Raw genomic sequence first — 18,229 nt, 5'->3', positions numbered from 1 at the left:
AATTCTATGTGTTTTACATATTGTTTTTATATCATTACGACCAGGATTTTCCCAAAATGATTTATAGTCTAATGGACAGAATGTAATTCACATTCAAATACTTGCTCCTTTTGTCTTTTCTCTCCTTTGGCAGAGGTGATCATCAAAGAAGAGACAAGCAGTGTCACTGCTAAGCAGGTTCAGAATTCGGGTGATCAGTGGAGCTCTCTGCAGCATGCAGCTGAAGTTGTCCAGCTGCCTCAACTAACAGAAACTTCCAGAAAGCCAGAGGCAGTTGTTGGACCAGAGGAGTCCAAGACCTCCCCAGGAAAACAAAGTAAAAACTCCTCACCCAAGAACATGAATATTTTACCACCTATTGTATGACCTTTGCTGAAGGTGTGTCATGTTGCTTTCCACCAGTGATTTGTATTAGAGACAGCACTTATATTGTACAATATTTCAGATTGTTGTTTTTTAATGCATAAAGGTTTGTTTAAAAAAACTCTATTCACATAGCTAGTTAGCATGATTCCTATTATGAGGGATGGGAGAATGTTCTTGCACCTACACTCCCTCCTTATGCCCTCAACCAGATGAAATGATATGTGTGTATGTACTTAATGTTATAGCATCACTGATAGAACTTTAAATAATTTTTTTCTTTCCCCCCAAGACAGCTAATCTGTTAGGATTCTTGTTTGAAAATGAAAATGAAAAACTAGTTTGAATTCAGTTTGTTGCTTCTAGTTTATATAATTGGGGAATCAGGAGGGGTAGGTATAATTTCAAGCATTGTAGTCTAAACATTCAGACAAGGTCATAGGGCTCAGAATCCCTCTACTTATCAGCATTGCTTCTTTTTGTGGTTTTTATTCTAAAGACAAGCTCTTCCCAGAAGTTAAAGTGACCACCATAATCCAGTCAAAAGATGCAGTGCTTGCAGGAAAGTCTCAGAAATGACTGGACTCCATGGTAGCACCTAACTGATGCTCGTCTAGGACCATGAAGTAGAGGACAGAGTATTTCTCAAAGGAAGGGAAATTGAATACTCATCCACCATCCTCAAAATCTCCTTTGTTTGGCTTTCTAGTCCTTGTCTATATGATTGTAATTATAAAACAGATACAATTTTACAAGAAACTTCTTAAGATCATAACCTCATAAACAACATGGAAAATATACCTGGCTTTATAGTTTTCATCTTAGTCACTGTGTAATATTCCATGAAGGGAGACACCAGATAATTGAAGCAGTGGGTTTGGATAAGATCACCCAGGAAAGGTGAAAGAGAATGAGGATAGCAGAAGGTCAAAAGAAAGTAGCAAAGATAAATATGCCAGGGGTTAACAGAGTTAAGTAAAGCCCCAAGGAGATGGAAAAAATGAAAAAATTAGAAACCAAAGGATAAAAGTCTCTAGAAACATAAAAAATAAAAAATTCCACAGAAAGGTCAGAATAAGAACAGAAAATGTCTCTAAAGTGGGGTTATATGGACATTAAATCAGAGTTAAATCAGAGAAGTGTCATAACAGGTGACTTGTCCCAGGTCCTATAGCCAGTAAAGTACAGAACTGGCACAGAACTCAGGTCTTCTGGACCTTTTTTAACACCAACTATCTTTAATCATGGATAAAGGTGAGGAAGACAATTTTCTGCAGCTCTAGAGAGACAGGAAAAGAAGCCAAGTCCTCAATACCACTAGAGTGATTTTCATGGTTATAAAAGCTAAAATAAATCATGGCTTCTTATCCTTAGGAATACTTTAAGGCAGGGGATCTTCAAGTTATGGCAAAGATGGGATACATAGAAACAGGATGAATGACATTAGCCAGAGCCTCTCAGTCTAGCACTATTTTTCTTCTGCTATCCATCTGATTCTTTTAATTCCTGACATTTCTTTACCCATTGGATCCCAAGAAAACAAAACACCTGGAGCCCTTTAATTGTAATTTTTTTAATTTTGTGTCCTTGCTTGCATGGACAGGAAAATCTGAAAAATCCAGTGACTAGCATAAGATGACATGTCTTTGATGTGAGTGGTATGAAGATAATGTTAGGGCTCTGTAAGGATATGGAGAGGGGAGCTGTGGAAGTCAGAAGGGAGGGGAAGAGGGGAAATCAGTGGGTGGGCGCCAATCACAGGTTCACCATCAGCCAGTCCAGCAGCTGCAGCCGTGTAACATTTCCCACCGCCTCATCCAGCTGTCGCTCCTTCTCATAGCGCAGCACTGACTGCAGGACCTCACCTACACTGCGTCCTTTGTCCACAGCAGCAGCTGAGAGCTGAAGTAGCTGTGGAAAGGAAAGAAAAGCAGTAGTGGAGAGGCAAAGCATCCCAGAGCAGACCAGAAAGGGCCTGCCAAGGCTAGGACAAAGACGCTGGGCAGACCTTGGAAAACTGCAGTTTAAAGAGGCTCCAATTAGATGCTGAAAAAACTTCCATAACTGCAAAATATGAAGCCTGGCTGACAGAAGAGAGTTCCATCATATGGAACATACAATTTTGCACTAAGACTAAATCTTGCTGTTTCCAGTGGTCAATGGTGGTCCTGTTTTCTAAGAATTCTAAAATTCCCAAGTTCACTGTAATGTCACAAAACAGTCTTCAATATTGTCCTATGGCCAAACAAGGGCAAGGAGAAAATAGCCAGAGAACAAATACACATGGTGCTTTCCATGCTTCACAGAACAGAGAGCCTAGAATGCTAGAGCAGGAAAGTAGCTCAGAGACCCATCCAACCCCTGTGGAGATGCAGCCCAGAGAGGTGGCAAGACTTATCAGTATACAGTGCTAGAAATTAGCCATGGCAACATGCATGCCTAGGGCTCTGAACCCAAGCTCAAAATGAGAAAAATCAGCCAAAGCAATCATTCTAACCATATGAACACAGTACATTGCCACTCATCTAAGTAACCAGATTTTTATTTTGTGTATTCTGCACCTGACTCTCTGAGAGTCAAAAGGAAAATAAACAGGTCAAATCTCAGGAGCTTTTACAAAAGGGGGGATTTCCATGAAAGAGACTAAAGTACATATGGGTGTTCTTAAAACAAATGGAAGGACTAAGTCTTAACAAAGAGAAGATATAAAGAAGAACCAAATGAAAATTTTAGCACTAAAAAATACAAAATCCAAATGAAAACTTATTGGATGGGCTATCAGAATGAAGATGAGGGAAGTCAGTGAACTTAAAGACCGATTCATAGAAAAAAAAAAACCCACATTAAACAACAACATAAGATGATAGATTAAACTATCTTCAATTAAAAAATTAAGAAAAAATCTGAAAAAATTTTTGAAAAAATCAAGAGTGCTCAGGGGCATATGGAACAACACTGAAGGTCTTACATTTATGTCATTAGAATCCCAGGAGAGGAGAAAAGGGTGGTGCAAAAGAAATGCTTGAAGAAATAATGGATGAAAGTTTACCCAATTTGCCATAAGATATAACTGACAAATCAAAAAAACTCATCTAAAATAAGATAAACCCAAAGAAATTCACTTTAGAATCTGTCATAATCAAATTGCTAAAAATTAAAGAGAAAGAAAAAATATAAAAACAGGCCACATTATTTACAAGAGAACAATGCAAATGATAGCAGACTTCTGGTCAGAAATCGTAGAGGTCAGAAAAAAATGGCAGAGTACTTCTAAGCACTAAAAAGAACTGCCCAGTCAGAATCCTGTATTAAAAATCATACTTCAGGAATAAGGTCCAAAATGTTTTTCAGATTAAAGAAAGCTAAAAGATGTAATATCACTGCCAGAAAAATATGTTCTGATTCTTTAGACAAAAGGAAAATGATATCAGAAGGAAGTTGGAAACATCAGGAATAAATGAAGAACAAAAGAAACAGCAAAAATCTCAATATAAACAATAAATTATTTTTCTCTGTTCTTTAAAATACAGGCATACCTTGAAGATATTGTGGGTTCAGTTCAAGACTACCACAATAAAGTGATATCACAATAAGGAGAGTCAAATTTTTTGGTTTCCCAATGCATATAAAAATTATGTTTACACTATTAAGTGTGCAATAGCATATGTCTAAAAAACAATGTACATAATTTAAAGAACACAATATCTGCAAAGCACAATAAAGTGAAACAAAATTAAATGATGTACAGCTGTTTGAGAGCAAAAAAACACTGTCTAAAGATTTTTCCAATATATGCAGATTATATAAAATAACTAACTACAACATAAGGGTCTCATAAGTAGTGAGACCCCACAGTTTAAGTGGTAACTACTGATTCTACATAGACTCTGGAAAGTTAAGAAGAAAGTTAAGAATAATGATAAGAATGTGGAGAAACCAAAACCCACATAAATTGCTGGTGGAAATGTAAAATGGTACAGTCATCTTGGAAAACAATTTGGCAGTTTCTTAAGAATTATACTTATTTAAGAGGTAGAAATCCCACTCCTTGTTACCCAAGAGAAATGAGAACATATGTCCACACAAAGACTTGTATGTGAATATTCACAGTGGCATTATTCTTAATAGCAAAAAAGTGAAAACAATCCCATCAGCCAGTGAATGGATAAACAAAATGCAATATATCCATTTCTTGAAATACTATTCAGCAATAAAAAGAAATGAACTGATAAATACTACAACATGGATAAACCTCAAAAGTATTGTGCTAAATGTGAAGAGCCAGATATAAAAGACTACATATTTTATGGCTCTGTCATAAAAAATGACAGGTAAATCTATAATGATAGGAAACAGGTAAGTGGTTACTTGTGGCTGGGGGACAGAAACAGAAATGTACCCTAGAAAGTTCTGAGATAGAAAAATAAGCAGTCCCTGGTCTTATCAGATATTAAAACACGTTACAGAATAACAATAATGAAAACAGTATGCTATTAAAATAGTAAGAGTTGACAATTCAATGGAACAGAACAGAAAATTCAAGAAAAGAACCAAAGGCAGGTAGGCTTCTGGAAAAAAAAAAAAGAGAGAGAGAGACTGCATCCCTACCTCATACCTTGTATAAAAATGATTTGAAAATGGATCAAAGTCTTAAATATTTTTAAAAAAATCAAAAGAACTAGAAGAAAACATGGGTAAGTTTTGTTAATACGTTGTTGTGTAGAATGACTTCCAAAATATGACACATAATCCAGGAAAAAAACTTGAAAAGTTACTTAGATCTGACTACATAAGCATTTTAAAAATTCTATATGGCAAAAAGAAAGAAAAAACCAATCAAAAGACAGATGACAAAAAATTGTATTTAATATCATAAAGGCTAATTTTCTTACATATATGAAAACTCTTACAGGTCAATAAGAAAAAGACTAGCAATCCAGTAGAGAAATAGGCAGAGGTTATACACAATTCATCCATAAAAAAGGAAATTCAAGTGGTTCTTAAACATAACAAAAGATATGTACCTTCATTCCTAATAAGACAAGTGCAAAGCAAGGTAACATTCAACAAAGATCAAAAGTTTGGCACTCACTATTGGATAAAGCATGGGAAATGGGCACTCTCATATTGTTTTAATAGGTGTGCAAATTGATGCATGCTCTATGGAAGGCAACTTGGAAATATATATCTAATATACAATACATTTTTCAAAGACATCTTGAAATGTTTTTCCTAGGCATTCAGCACATACAGAGATGTTTAGACCTGTGCATTCAGCATTGCATTTGAACAAAATATTAGCAACTGAAATGTCCATACGTAGGAGAGTGGTTGAATACAGCATCTTTATACAATAATATGTAGCCACTAAAAAAGAATGTGGCAGCTAAATATGCTGCAGAAAAGAATATATATATGGTACTAACATTTGTGACTTAAAGAAAAAGATATATACCTCTAAGTATTTGCGTCTGTATACATATGTACTTCTGGAAGGATAAAGAAGAAATTGCTCAGAAAGGTTTTCTTCAGGGAAGGAAATGGGATGGGAGATAAGGATAGAAAAAAACCTTAATTTTATCTATGCTTTTTGTGCCTTTTGATTTAGTACTATGCACATATTATCTATTCAAATATGTATACAAATTTGTTTAAAGGAACTAGGTTCGTGGGCATTCCAGAGTTACTGCATCAGCATGAGAGTATTTCCATATATTAATTAAATATCTTTCCAAAAAAATCTCAGATCATTTTTAGGTAGTTTCTTTGATGTATACTTCATCCAAATTTTATTAAAAATATACTAATATTCAATGCAATCTACTCATTAGTTAAAATTTGGATGTGCTGTTAACCATTCTTTTAGATGATCATTATCTTTACAGTGGGCAAAGATGTATGTGTGTGTGTGTGTGGAATGCAAGTATGTTACCTTCATTTTGGATAAGTATATTATAAATATTTTAATTAAAAATAATATAAAACCAAAATGTATTATGTATGTTATGTATGTTGGGTTTAACTTAAAAGCTGGCTATGGAACAAAAGCATTTCACACATTATACACATGAAACCTATGCTTTTTAGATTGTTTTCCATCAGTTTAAAGCTTTTGTGAAAATAGCTCCCCTCTGTTAATTGTTATGTCCCAAAATAGTTGTCTTACAGACTGGGAAAACTGTAAAGAGACAGAACTTGCCAAGAACTCAGGGATGTATCTCAGATCAGAACGCCATGCTCTGTCTTCTGGCTCAAACTTAAATGTGCACACATATGACCTGGGGATTTTGCTTGAGTTTCTAAATCAGTAGAGTGTGAGTGTGGCTTGAGATTCTGTACTTATAACAAGCTCCCAGGGGGTGCCAATGCTGTTGGTTCACAGATCCACTTTGAGTAGCAAGTCAAAATCATACAGTTTCTTGTTTAGTATAGCCTTATCTGGATATTATACAATCCTGTGTCTTCCCAGGCCTCAGATAAACCAAGTAACTCAGTTATATAAGGGTTACTACTAATACCACTTATTAAACAGAGAAACTCTCTTCTTCCATATCCTCTGGTTTCTATGAGGATTAATTATTTTTATAAATAATTCTAGCTTTTCGTGCCATGCTTACTACTTAATTGGTGCTATTCCATTTCTCTCAATTGAGGTGAAATCATCAAAAGTCCTCTGTGTGTGTGTGTGTGTATTTTATAGGGATGCTCGCTTTTTTAATTCCTCTACATTACCTTGAAGCAGCAACTTGCATAAACACTCATGCTTTCCAGCCTCAAAATTTCCTTTCAGAGGAGGATTCAAAATGACAACATAAAAGGATCCTGAACTCATCTCCTCCCACAAACACAACAAATCTAAAGCTACATATGGAACAATTCTCTCTGAAAAGGACCCAAAAGCTAGCTGAACAGTGCTTCCACAAGAAAGAATAAAAGAGCCATATCAAGTAGGGTAGGAGAAGCAGAGACATGGTTGAGCAAGAAACCCAACTGTAGGCACAGGGATCTAAAATCAGGAGGAATCACATAAAATGGAGCTTGTCCCTGGGGAATGAGGGGTCTGTGCCTATCAGGCACCCCAGCCCTTATGAACTCTAACAGAGAGATAAGTTCCCAAAGTGTCTGGTCTTAAAAACCAAAGGGGTTTACTTCCAGGAGAACCAAAAGGCTGTATAGGGAATAAAAAATCTGTTTTTAAAGGGTTTACACACAAACCCACTCATCCTGGAACCCAGCACAAAAGCAACAGTTTGAAAGGCTCCTAGACTATATGCAAAGGAGACTCATTTATTCAACTGCCAGAGAGGCAGAAATCTGCTGGGACTTTCTCTGGGGATGAAGGCATTGAAAGGAGCTATTTTTGTGTTTTCCTTTTGCCTGTTGGTGCCAGTACTGGTAGATGGCAATTTTTACACCACCTCCCAGCCTGCTAGCTCAAGGGGAAGCACCCTGTTCTTGAACACTGCAGCCACAGCTCACCATGCCACAGCCAGTGGGCAGGCACAAACCACACAGGGGATGCTCTTTGAGTACCTGGCTCTGGTGGCCAAAGGGAATTGCATTTCTGGGTCTTATGGGTCTGAAGCAATCTCTGAGACAGTCTTTGGCAGGCTTCCACCCCATATCACTGCACAGACAGCATACTGAAACACACTCCAGTCTTCCTGAGGAAAAGGCCTATATTCTTGTCCTGGAGCTTCAGTCTGAGGTGCAAGCTTCAGGCTTGCCACACATGCAGAGGTTACAGAGGCACCCCAAGGAACATGGGGAGAGAGACAACAAATTTGTACAGTCCCTTGGCTTTGCCACAGTTTTTTGATACTTCCTAAAAAGGAGCTTATGCATGTGTCTAAATATATGACTTTTGCAACTGTTATCTAGGAATACCTCCACATCTCCTGGTCCGGAAGTCATCAGGGATCACAATTGTGATGTACCTTAAAAGTTGCTGCCTGAGGATCTGGCCTACAATTAACCTGAAACTCGGCACTGAGATCCCTCCCTTACAGTGACAGGATTTGGCACACCAAATAGGTCAATAACTGGGACTTATTAAGAACAAATCAAGCTACAAATCAAAACCACAATGAGGCACCACCTCACACTGGTCAGAATGGCTAAAATGAACAACTCAGGAAACAGTGGATGTTGGTGAGGATGCAGAGAAAGGGGAATCCTCTTGTACAGTTGGTTGGAATGCAAACTAGTGCAGCCACTGTAGAAAACAGTATGGAGGTTCCTCAAAAAAGTTAAAAATAGAACTACCCTATGACCCAGCAATTGTACTACCAGGGATAGAAACATAGTGATTTGAAGGGGCATATACACCCCAATGTTTATAGCAGCAATGTCCATAGTAGCCAAAATGTGGAAAGAGCCCAGATGTCCATTGACAGATGATGGGTAAAGAAGATATTATATATACATATCATATGTATATATATGAAAAATATAAAATATATAATATATATTCATCAAAAAGAATGAAATTTTGCCATTTGTAACGTGTGGATGGAACTAGAGAGTATTATGCTAAGTGAAATAAGACAGAGAAAGACAAATACCATATGATTTCACTCATATGTGGAATTTAAGAAACAAAACAGATGAACATAGAGGAAGAGAAGGAAAAATAAAATAAGATAAAAACAGAGTGAGGAAAACAGCCATAAGAGACTCTTAACTATAGGAAACAAACTGAGGGTTGCTGGAAGGGAGGTGGGTGGGAAGATGGGATAATTGGGTGATGGGCATTAAGGAGGGCACTTGAAGTAATGAGCACTGGGTGTTATATGCAACTGATGAATCACTAAATTCTACCTCGGAAACTAACAATATAGTATATGTTAATTAAATTGAATTTAAATTAACAATTTTTTTAAACAAGAAAATCACTAAGGTCCAAGAAATAACCAAAAGCTAGGGCAATTTGAATAATAAATTTCATTTCCTATATAAGGCCACTCATGCGAGACTGGAAAAGATCCATTTCACCTAATACTTAAAACAAACACAGAGAAGTCACACAAAATGAGAAGACAGAGGAATATGTTCCAAATGAAAGAATAAGACAAAATCTCAGAAAGAGATCTTAGTAAAATAGAGATAAAGAGTTCAAAGTAGTGGTCATAAAGATGCACACCAAATTCAGGAGAAGAATGGATAAACACAGTGAAAACTTCAACAAAGAGATGGAAAATATAAGAAAGTATCAGACAAAAGTTATGGAGCTGAAGAATTCAATAGTTAAACGGAAAAATACACTAGAGTTGTTCAACAGAAGATCAAATGAAGTAGAATGATTAGTAACTCTGAGGACAGCACTGGAAAGGACCCAATCAGAGCAGCAAAAAGAAAAATGAATTTTAAAAAGCAAGGATATCTTAAGAGACTTTTGGAAAACATCAAGCAGGATAACATCTTCATTATAGGGGTCCCAGAAGAAGGAGAAGTGAGAGAAAACAGTAGAAAACTTATTTGAAGAAGTAATGGCTAAAAACTTCACTAACTTGGGGAAGGAAAGGCACCTAGCTCCAGGAAGCAAGGAAAGTTCCACATAAAATGAAACCAAAGAAATAATTTTATTTATAACTAAAATGTCAATAGTTCAAGAGAGAAGGGGTGCCTGGATGGGCTCAGTTGCTTAAGTATCTGCCTTCAGCTTGGGTCATGATCCCAGGGTCCTAGGTTCGAGCTCCATGTCGGGCTCCCTGCTCAGCAGGGAGTCTGCTTCTCCCTCTCCTCTGCTCTTCCCCTTACTCATTCTCTTTCTCTCAAATAAATAAATAAATAAATAATCTTTAAAAAAAAAACAAAAGTTAAAGAGAGAATATTGAAACAATAAGAAAAAAATTTTTCTCTTAGAAGAGAAAATAGAAGAGAGCCCCCATAAGACTAACAGTAGATTTTTCAGCAAAATCTTTGCAGGCCAAAAGGGAATGGTATGATATATTCAAAGTGCTGGAGGAAAATGAAATCTTCCAATTGAGAAGAGTCTACCTTGCAAGGTTATCAATCAAAATCGAAGGAAAGATAGTTTCCCAGAAAAGCAAAAACTAAAATAGTTCATTACACTAAACTAGCCTTATAAGAAATTTTAAAGGAAATTCTTTAAGCTAAAAACAAAAGGCACTAGGGGAAAGGAGAGAAAATGAGTGGGAAATATCAGAGAGGATGACAGAACATGAGAGACTCCTAACTCTGGGAAACGAAACAGGGGTAGTCGAAGGGGAGGTGGGTGAGGGGATGGGGTGACTGGGTGACAGGCACTGAGGGGGGCACTTGATGGGATGAGCACTGGGTGTTATGCTATATATGTTGGTAAATCGAACTCCAATAAAAAAATACAAAAAAAAAAGAAATATGACAGTAAAAATCTCGCTGAAAAGTGCAAATGTAAGTAAAAGTGGTGGATTAACCACAAATAAAGTTAATATAAAGGTTAAAAGATAAAAGTAGCAAAATTACCTATCACTGTAATAGTTAAGGGACATACAAAATAAAAAGATGCAAAATAGGACATCAAAAACAAATAGAATATGGTGGGGAGTAAAAATATAGAATCTTAAAAATGTGCTCAAATTTGCTATCAACTCAAAATAGGCTTTTGTATAAATAGGATGTTATATGTAAACCTCATGGCAACAATAATGCAAAAATCTATAGCAGATACGTAAGGTAATGTGAAAGAAATCTAAACATAACACTAAAGAAAATCACTAAACCCATGAGAGAAGGAAGCAAGAGAAGAAAGGAACAGAGAGGATCTACAAAAATAGAAAATAATCAACAAAATGGTTAAGAAAAACAAGACTCATCTCTTTGTTGTTTGTAAGAGATTTACTTCATCTAAGGACACACACGGAGAGCTCAAATAAAATCAGAAATGAAAGAGGAGAAGTTACAGTTGATACCACAGATACACAAAGAATCACAAGAGACTACTATGAAAAATCACATGCCAACAAATTGGACAACCTAGAAGAAATGTATAAATTCCTAGAAACATACAGTCTTTCAAAACTGAGTCATTAAGAAACTCTAAATAGGCCAATTACTAGCAAGGAGATTAAGTTAATAATTAAAAGCCAGGCAGCCCGGTGGCTCAGAGGTTTAGCACCGCCTTAGGCCCAGGGTGTGGTCCTGGACTCCCAGGATGGAGTCCCACATCTGGCTCCCTGCATGGAGCCTGCTTCTCCCTCTGCCTGTGTCTCTGCCTCTCTCCCTCTCTCTCTCTCTTCTTTCTCTCTCTCTCTGTGTCTCTCATAAATAAATAAAATCTTTTTTAAAAAAATAAAAATAAATAAAAACCTCCCCCAAAACATGTCTAGTGCCAGAAGGCTTCACTGGTGAACTCTACCAGACATTTAAGGAAGATTTATTACCTATCTTTCTCAAATTCTTCCAAAAAATTGAAGAGGAGAGAACACGTCCAAACTCAACTTAACATAGCCAGCATTATCCTGATAACATAGCCAGACAAGGACATCAGAAAAAACTAAAATCACAAGCCAATATCCCGAATAAACACAGATGCAAAATCCTCAACAAAATATTAGCAAACCAAATTCAACAATATAATAAAAGAATCATATACCGTGCTCAAGTGGGATTTATTCCTAGGATGCTAGGATTGCTCAACATTTGCAAATCAATCAATATGATATACCACAGTAGCAAATTTAAGGTTAAGAGTTATATGATCATCTCAATAGATGCAGAAAAAAGCCTGTGACAAAATTTAATATCCATTTATGACAAAAACACTCAACAAAGTGGGTATAGGAGGAACCTACTCCAATATAATGAAAGCTATCTATGACAAAACCACAGCTAATACCATACTCAGTGCTGAACAGCTGAAAGCTTTTCCTGTAAGATCAGGAACAAGATAAGGAAGCCTACTCTTACACTTTTATTCAACATATTATAACGAACTAGGGGTGGTAGAAGGGGAGGAGGGCGGGGGGTGGGAGTGAATGGGTGACGGGCACTGGGTGTTATTCTGTATGTTAGTAAATTGAACACCAATAAAAAAAAAAAAAAAAAAAAAAAAAAAAAACATACTCAACTTAAAAAAAAAAAAAAAAAAAAAAAAAAAAAAACATATTATTGGAAGTCCTAACCACAGAAATTAGGCAAGAAAAAAAAATGAAGGGCACCCTAATCAGAAAGGAGGAAGAAGTAAAATTGTCTCTAATTACAGATGATATGGTATGTGTATATATATATATATATATATATATATATACACACATATATATATATAAAACCCTAATGACTCCACCAAAAAACTGTTAGAATTAATATATGAGTTTAGTAAAATTACAGGAAAGAAATCTATAAACAGAAATCCGTTTTGTTTTTATACAATAATAACAAATTATTTTTAAAAAGGGAAGTTAAAACAATCCCATTTACAATTGTATCAAGAATAAAATATCTAGAAATAAATTTAACCAAGAAAGTGAAAGAACTGTGAAATGAAAATTACAAGACACTGATAAAAGAAATTGAAGATAACACAAATAAATGTAAATGTAAATAAATAAAATGCTCATGCATTGGAAGAACTAACATTGTCAAAATGTCCATACTACCCAAAACAATCTACAGATTCAGTGCAATTCATATCAAAATCCCAGTGGCATTTTTCACAGAACTAGAACACATAATTCTAAAATTTGTATGGAACCACAAATAGCCAAAGCAGTCTTGAGAAAGAAAAAACAAAGCTGTTTGTATCATGCTCCCTGATTTTAAACTGTACTACAAAGGTATACTTATCAAAAAAAGTATGATATTGCCACTAAAAACAGACACAAACATCAATGGAACAGAATACATTGATCAGAAATAAACCCACACATACATAGCATACATAGGTAATTAATTTGCAAAAAGAAGCTTGGAATGTGCAATAGGGAAATGACAGTTTTATTCAATATATGGTGCTGAAGAAACTGCATAGCAATATGCAAAAGTATGAACTTAGACCACTATCTTACACTATATAAAAAATTAACTCAAAATGGATTAAATATTTTTGAGTCTGGCTCCAAAGACAAGGGAAACCAAAGTAAAAATTGTTTTTTTTATTTATAGGACTACATCAAACAAAAAATCCTCTGCAAAGCAATGGAAACTGTCAACAAAATGAAAAGGCAGCCTATGAATGAGAGAAGATATTTACAGATTACACATCTGATAAGAGGTTAATATCCAAAATATATGAAGAATTCATACAACAAAAAACCAAGCAACTCAATTAAAAGATAAGTCAGAGAAAGACAAATGTTACATGATTTCACTTATATGTGGAATCTAAAAATACAAAACAAATGAATAAATAACAAACAAAAAGACTCTTAAACACAGAGAACAAACTGGGGGTTGCCAGAAGGAAGGAGGCTGGAAGATGGGCAAAATTGGTCAAAGAGAATAAAAGGTACAAAGTTCTAGTTATAAAGTCATGGAGATGAAAAGTCCAGCATAGAGAGTATGGTCAATAACATTGTAATAACCTCATATGGTGAAAGGTGCTGACTACACTTATTATGGTGAGCACTGAGAATTGTAAAATTACTACCTTGTACACCCAAAACTAATACATTATATGTTGACTATGTTCGATAATAAATTTTTAAAATACTCTAACAAAAAATGGACAGAAGATCTGAATAGACAGTTTTTGAAAGAAGACAGATTGTCAACAGGGACATGAAAAGATGTTGGGAAGATGTTCAATATTACTAATTATCAGGAAAAGGCAAATCAAAACCACAATAAAATATCACCTTACACTTGTCAGAATGACTATTATAAAAAAGGCAAGAAATAACAAGTGTTGGAGAAGATGTCCTTTAATGGATAAACGGATAAAGAAAGTATGGGCTGTGTGTGAGTGTGTGTGTAATGGAATACTACTCAGCCATAAAAAGGAGAAAATTTTGACAACTTGAAGGTGGACAAGTTATGCTAAGTGAAATGAGTCAGACAGAGAAAGACAAATACTGTATGATTTCATCTATATGTGGACTCTTAAAAACAAAACAAAACAAACTCAAATACAGAGAACAGGTGGTTACCAGAGGGAAACTGGGTTAGGGGTGGGTGAAATGGGTCAAAGAGCTGAATTGTGGGGTGAGGGATGGTAACTATACCTATGGTGATGATCACTTTGTAGTATGTACAGATATCAAATTATAATGTACACCTGAAACTCATATACTTGTTTCATTATGTTTTTTCTCGATTGTGCTTTGCAGATACTCCGTTTTTTACAAAGTGAAACCCTGCACCAAGCAAATCTATTGGTGCCATTTTTCTGACAGCATTTGTTCACTCTGTATGTCATATTTTGGTAATTCTAGAAATATTTCAAACATTTCCATCCTTATTATATTTGTTGTAGTGATCTTGACTAGTGATATACTTGCTAATAGCTCAAATGATGGTTAGCATTTCTAGCAAAAAAGCATTTTTAATTTTTTTAATCTTTTGCATCTTTTATTTTTTTTTATTTTTTATTTTTTGCATCTTTTATTTTTTAAATTTAAATTCAGTTTGCCAACATATAGTATAGCACCCAGTACTCATCACAATAAAGCATTTTTTAAATTTAAGTATGCCCTTTTCTTTGAAATAATGCTATTGCACACTTAGTAGACTATAGTACAGTATACTGGGAAACCAAAAAAATTAATTTGACTTTGCTTTATTGCAGCGATCTAGACCACAATGCCTTTGAGGTCTGCCTGTAAAGTTATATGCCACTTTTACCAGACACATGCACAATTCTCTTCAGTAAGCAGTTCCAAGGCCTACACTGGGAAGAGCAAGGAGTTAGAAGGCACACACTTACCGTTTTCAGTAATATCAGTGATAGGTTGATTTCTCATCTGCCTTATTCTTTAGTCTTACTTCTCAGTTGATTCAGAACTTAGAGTAAGGGGAAGAGGGATGTTATTATTGAATCTCTCGAATCCCCAACACTTCCTAGACAACCAGCTGAGAGAGTAATGACGAGTTTGAAAGGGTATAAACCTAGATCCTTTACCCTAACCTCCTGCCTCCTCAATACATTCCCAGGATGCCTCCCGGCAGGTGATATATATATATATATATCCCTTTTCTTTTTTGATATGCCTTTTATTGGGCAAAATCCAATTTTACTTTATCCATTATCTCTGCCAAGGTGCATCTTCAAATTCTCCCTTCCCCAGCTTACACTTGTAGCTATCTTCCCATTCAGAAAGAAAACAGAACTTAAAACCCTACTTAACCATTAACAAATCTTTCCAAATTCCTCTGACTCTACTTCCTTACCTTCTCCTGGATTCCTTCATCATCACCAGCAAAGTACAAAATAGGGACATTTAGTTCAGATGCAGCTACCCACTGGAGTACTGCTTGCAGTTGCTTGTTCTGAACTGTATCACTTAGGCTATGATTGCTGACGATCACTTTGGGTGCTGTACATCCTTCAGGGGGCTGTCCTGATATACCTCTCAGTTCATTATGGATAGCTTGATAGGCATTCTGCAGGAGCGTTTCTGCTGTCCCTGTGCCCTTGACTGGTAAACACTCATATAAACTATCTGGGAAGGCTGAAGCTGGCCTGCTCGCATCTCCAGACTTATCATCTCCTAGCTCTGCCAAGGGAGAGTCACAGGACTTGGCAATAATGAGACATAACTTCATCACTGAGTCCATTAGATGTTCTACCATTTGCCCATTCATGTGGCCATCTAGCTGGTTAGCAACCATCTTGGTCAGCCCAGCAAAGGTACCACCAGTCTCATCGCCTTCACTTAATTTGATGGGAGAAGGGGTTATAGGTCTTTCACACTGGTGGCTATATTCTTCCTTAATTGGCTGTTCTGGTACCTTGGGTTCAGAGCTACGGTCACTCTTGAAAATGGTCTCACTAAGTAAATTCCGGATAAAATTAAAGAAAACACTCATTAGATCCTTCTTTTCTGCTTCTTCTTGGTCACCTCCCATTTGAGGAGATTTAAGGCTGGACTCATCAGAAACTACAGGGGACTTGTTGGCAGGCAAGTTGGTGCTGCCAGCAGCTTCAAGGAAACTCTGTGCATCCATGCTTCCTCCCTGGGCCAGGTGGTATTGAATCAGAAGTAAGGCAGATACGATCAGATCCTTGGCCCAGGAGTCTGAATCACATATAAAATTCTCAGGTTTCTCTCGGTGATGCATAGGGGGACTGAGGTTGCAAGTATCCAGAGGATATCCCAGAGGGATGTCTGGTACAGGCTTGTACTGTTTGTTGGGAGCTGCAAATGTTGCCCTTTGGAAACCTGGAGATTTTCCTTCTTTTTGTTGATTTGTATGCCAAAAGGTCAATCCCTCCTTGATAATGTGTTCACCCAGAGTTTCAGCACAACTCTTCTCTTTCTCTGGTTTGGATGCAGGAGAGTACATTTTTTCCCTCAATTTACCTTCAGATTTCATGCTTGCAAAGTTTGTATTTTGGTTTTTAGGGTCACACATCCCTTTCATGGAGACAAGGGAGTAGCTCTCAGACTTGTCCTTGGTTTTCCTCAGATTTTCAGGAGGTTTCTTTGCAAACATTACAGTGTATAGCTTACCCAGCATAGCATCCATGATATCTGTAGCCTTCTGGCTTCCATGAGAGAACAGACTTCTTTTTACAGCTGAGACAAAGTCTGAATCAGTCATGAGGGTCCCTGTGACGTTGTGGAGGTTCTTCATGAAGGAGTCAATGAGATCTGAGACAACTTCTTTTGCGTGCTTCAGCAGTACCTTCTTTAGCAGAATGGTGGCAATTGTTGTGTCCTTCACTTGGATCCTCAGTGTCTTCATGATGGAAACCATCATGTCAGATACCACACTGTTAGCATAGGTCATGATCCCTTGACTAACAGAAGCTGTAAAGTCATCAGGCCTTTCCTGCCCTCTGAACACCTTTCTCTCCCCAGGTAAGGACCTTCCACCCTCTTTGGCATCACCCGCATTACGAGATTCAAACACCTCCTTATAGAAGAAAGACTTCTTAGAAGGAGGCTTGTCATCTGGACCCTTGCTTTTCTTGGTGCTCTCCTTGATCTTCAGAGTGGTCTTATATTTCAAATTTGGAGGACTTTGTAATAATCCTGAGGCTCTGTCACCAGAGCCTGGAGCCTTTTCTGAGGTGGTATTCTTGGAACATGCAGAGACAGTCTCATTCACCAGCTCTGATGCCACCTTACTCAGGCTTTTGTTGGGTGTGGGTTCATCTCCCATGTACAATGACTGATGGATACATCTGTTTTCAGAGCCATCTATCCTCTCATTGATTTCCTTGCGGGCCATGGCTATGACTAGATTTGTGAGGCGGTTAGCATAGAAGGAAACTTCATCTACTGAACTTCCATTACCAAGTTGGACACTGGGACCCTGGACAGGGTTCTCTCTGTGACTCATCTCAAAATGCAATCTTCCTGGACTGCCCTTGGTGGTGGAATTGTAATAGTTCACAGAGAAACCCTTGCGGGGATCTCCTAAGTTGCTCATTTCCCCATTAAATGAGGATTCTCCAGGCTTGAATCTAACATCTTGAAACCCTGCTGTACTTTTTTCCAGGTCTCTGCGGAGCCAGCTGAGCACTCTGATAGGATCAGTTGAAGCTTCCTTAAAAATAGACAAGCATTCATCCGACTATAACAAAGTAAAGATATGGGACATTCAGGACAAACTCAAAGACTAGTTACAAAAATGGTCACCTCTCTCCAGCCTTAACTGCTGTATCATTACAATAAAAGTAAGCAACATGTATTGAGTACTTAGTATGTATCAGGCACTATTCCAAGTATTTTAAGACTATTATCTCACTTATTAGTATTCT

General features: G+C 36.8%; 2 protein-coding genes across 21 annotated transcripts in view; one reads left to right on the top strand and one right to left on the bottom strand.

The window, feature by feature from the left end:
- DYRK4 (dual specificity tyrosine phosphorylation regulated kinase 4) overlaps window positions 1–13,598 on the top strand; it is a 62,900-nt gene extending 49,302 nt beyond the window's left edge. For 6 of the 15 annotated variants that reach the window (XM_077871382.1, XM_077871387.1, XM_077871390.1 and 3 more), the window contains 2 exons: window positions 134–378; window positions 863–1,049. In XM_077871382.1, coding sequence (XP_077727508.1) covers window positions 134–366 — 233 coding nt within the window. In that variant the 3' untranslated portion in view covers window positions 367–378; window positions 863–1,049. Of the gene's footprint in view, window positions 1–133; window positions 490–862; window positions 1,050–13,467 lie in introns of those variants that run through there. The other 9 variants (XM_077871384.1, XM_077871377.1, XM_077871381.1 and 6 more) reach the window with 5 other exon arrangements.
- The window catches only part of AKAP3 (A-kinase anchoring protein 3), a 38,205-nt gene that overhangs the window by 3,118 nt on the left and 16,858 nt on the right, over window positions 1–18,229 (bottom strand). For 3 of the 6 annotated variants that reach the window (XM_077871372.1, XM_077871371.1, XM_077871373.1), the window contains 2 exons: window positions 15,691–18,042; window positions 1,921–2,274 (listed from right to left, as the gene is read on the bottom strand). In XM_077871372.1, coding sequence (XP_077727498.1) covers window positions 2,119–2,274; window positions 15,691–18,042 — 2,508 coding nt within the window. In that variant the 3' untranslated portion in view covers window positions 1,921–2,118. Of the gene's footprint in view, window positions 1–1,920; window positions 2,275–15,226; window positions 15,304–15,690; window positions 18,043–18,229 lie in introns of those variants that run through there. The other 3 variants (XR_013364418.1, XM_077871374.1, XM_077871375.1) reach the window with 3 other exon arrangements.

Source organism: Canis aureus, chromosome 25 (genome assembly GCF_053574225.1).
Source record: "Canis aureus isolate CA01 chromosome 25, VMU_Caureus_v.1.0, whole genome shotgun sequence".
In the NCBI taxonomy this organism is placed as follows: domain Eukaryota; kingdom Metazoa; phylum Chordata; class Mammalia; order Carnivora; family Canidae; genus Canis; species Canis aureus.
The sequence above is the reverse complement of the archived record's forward strand: the minus strand, read 5'-3'. Positions and strand labels throughout refer to the sequence as shown.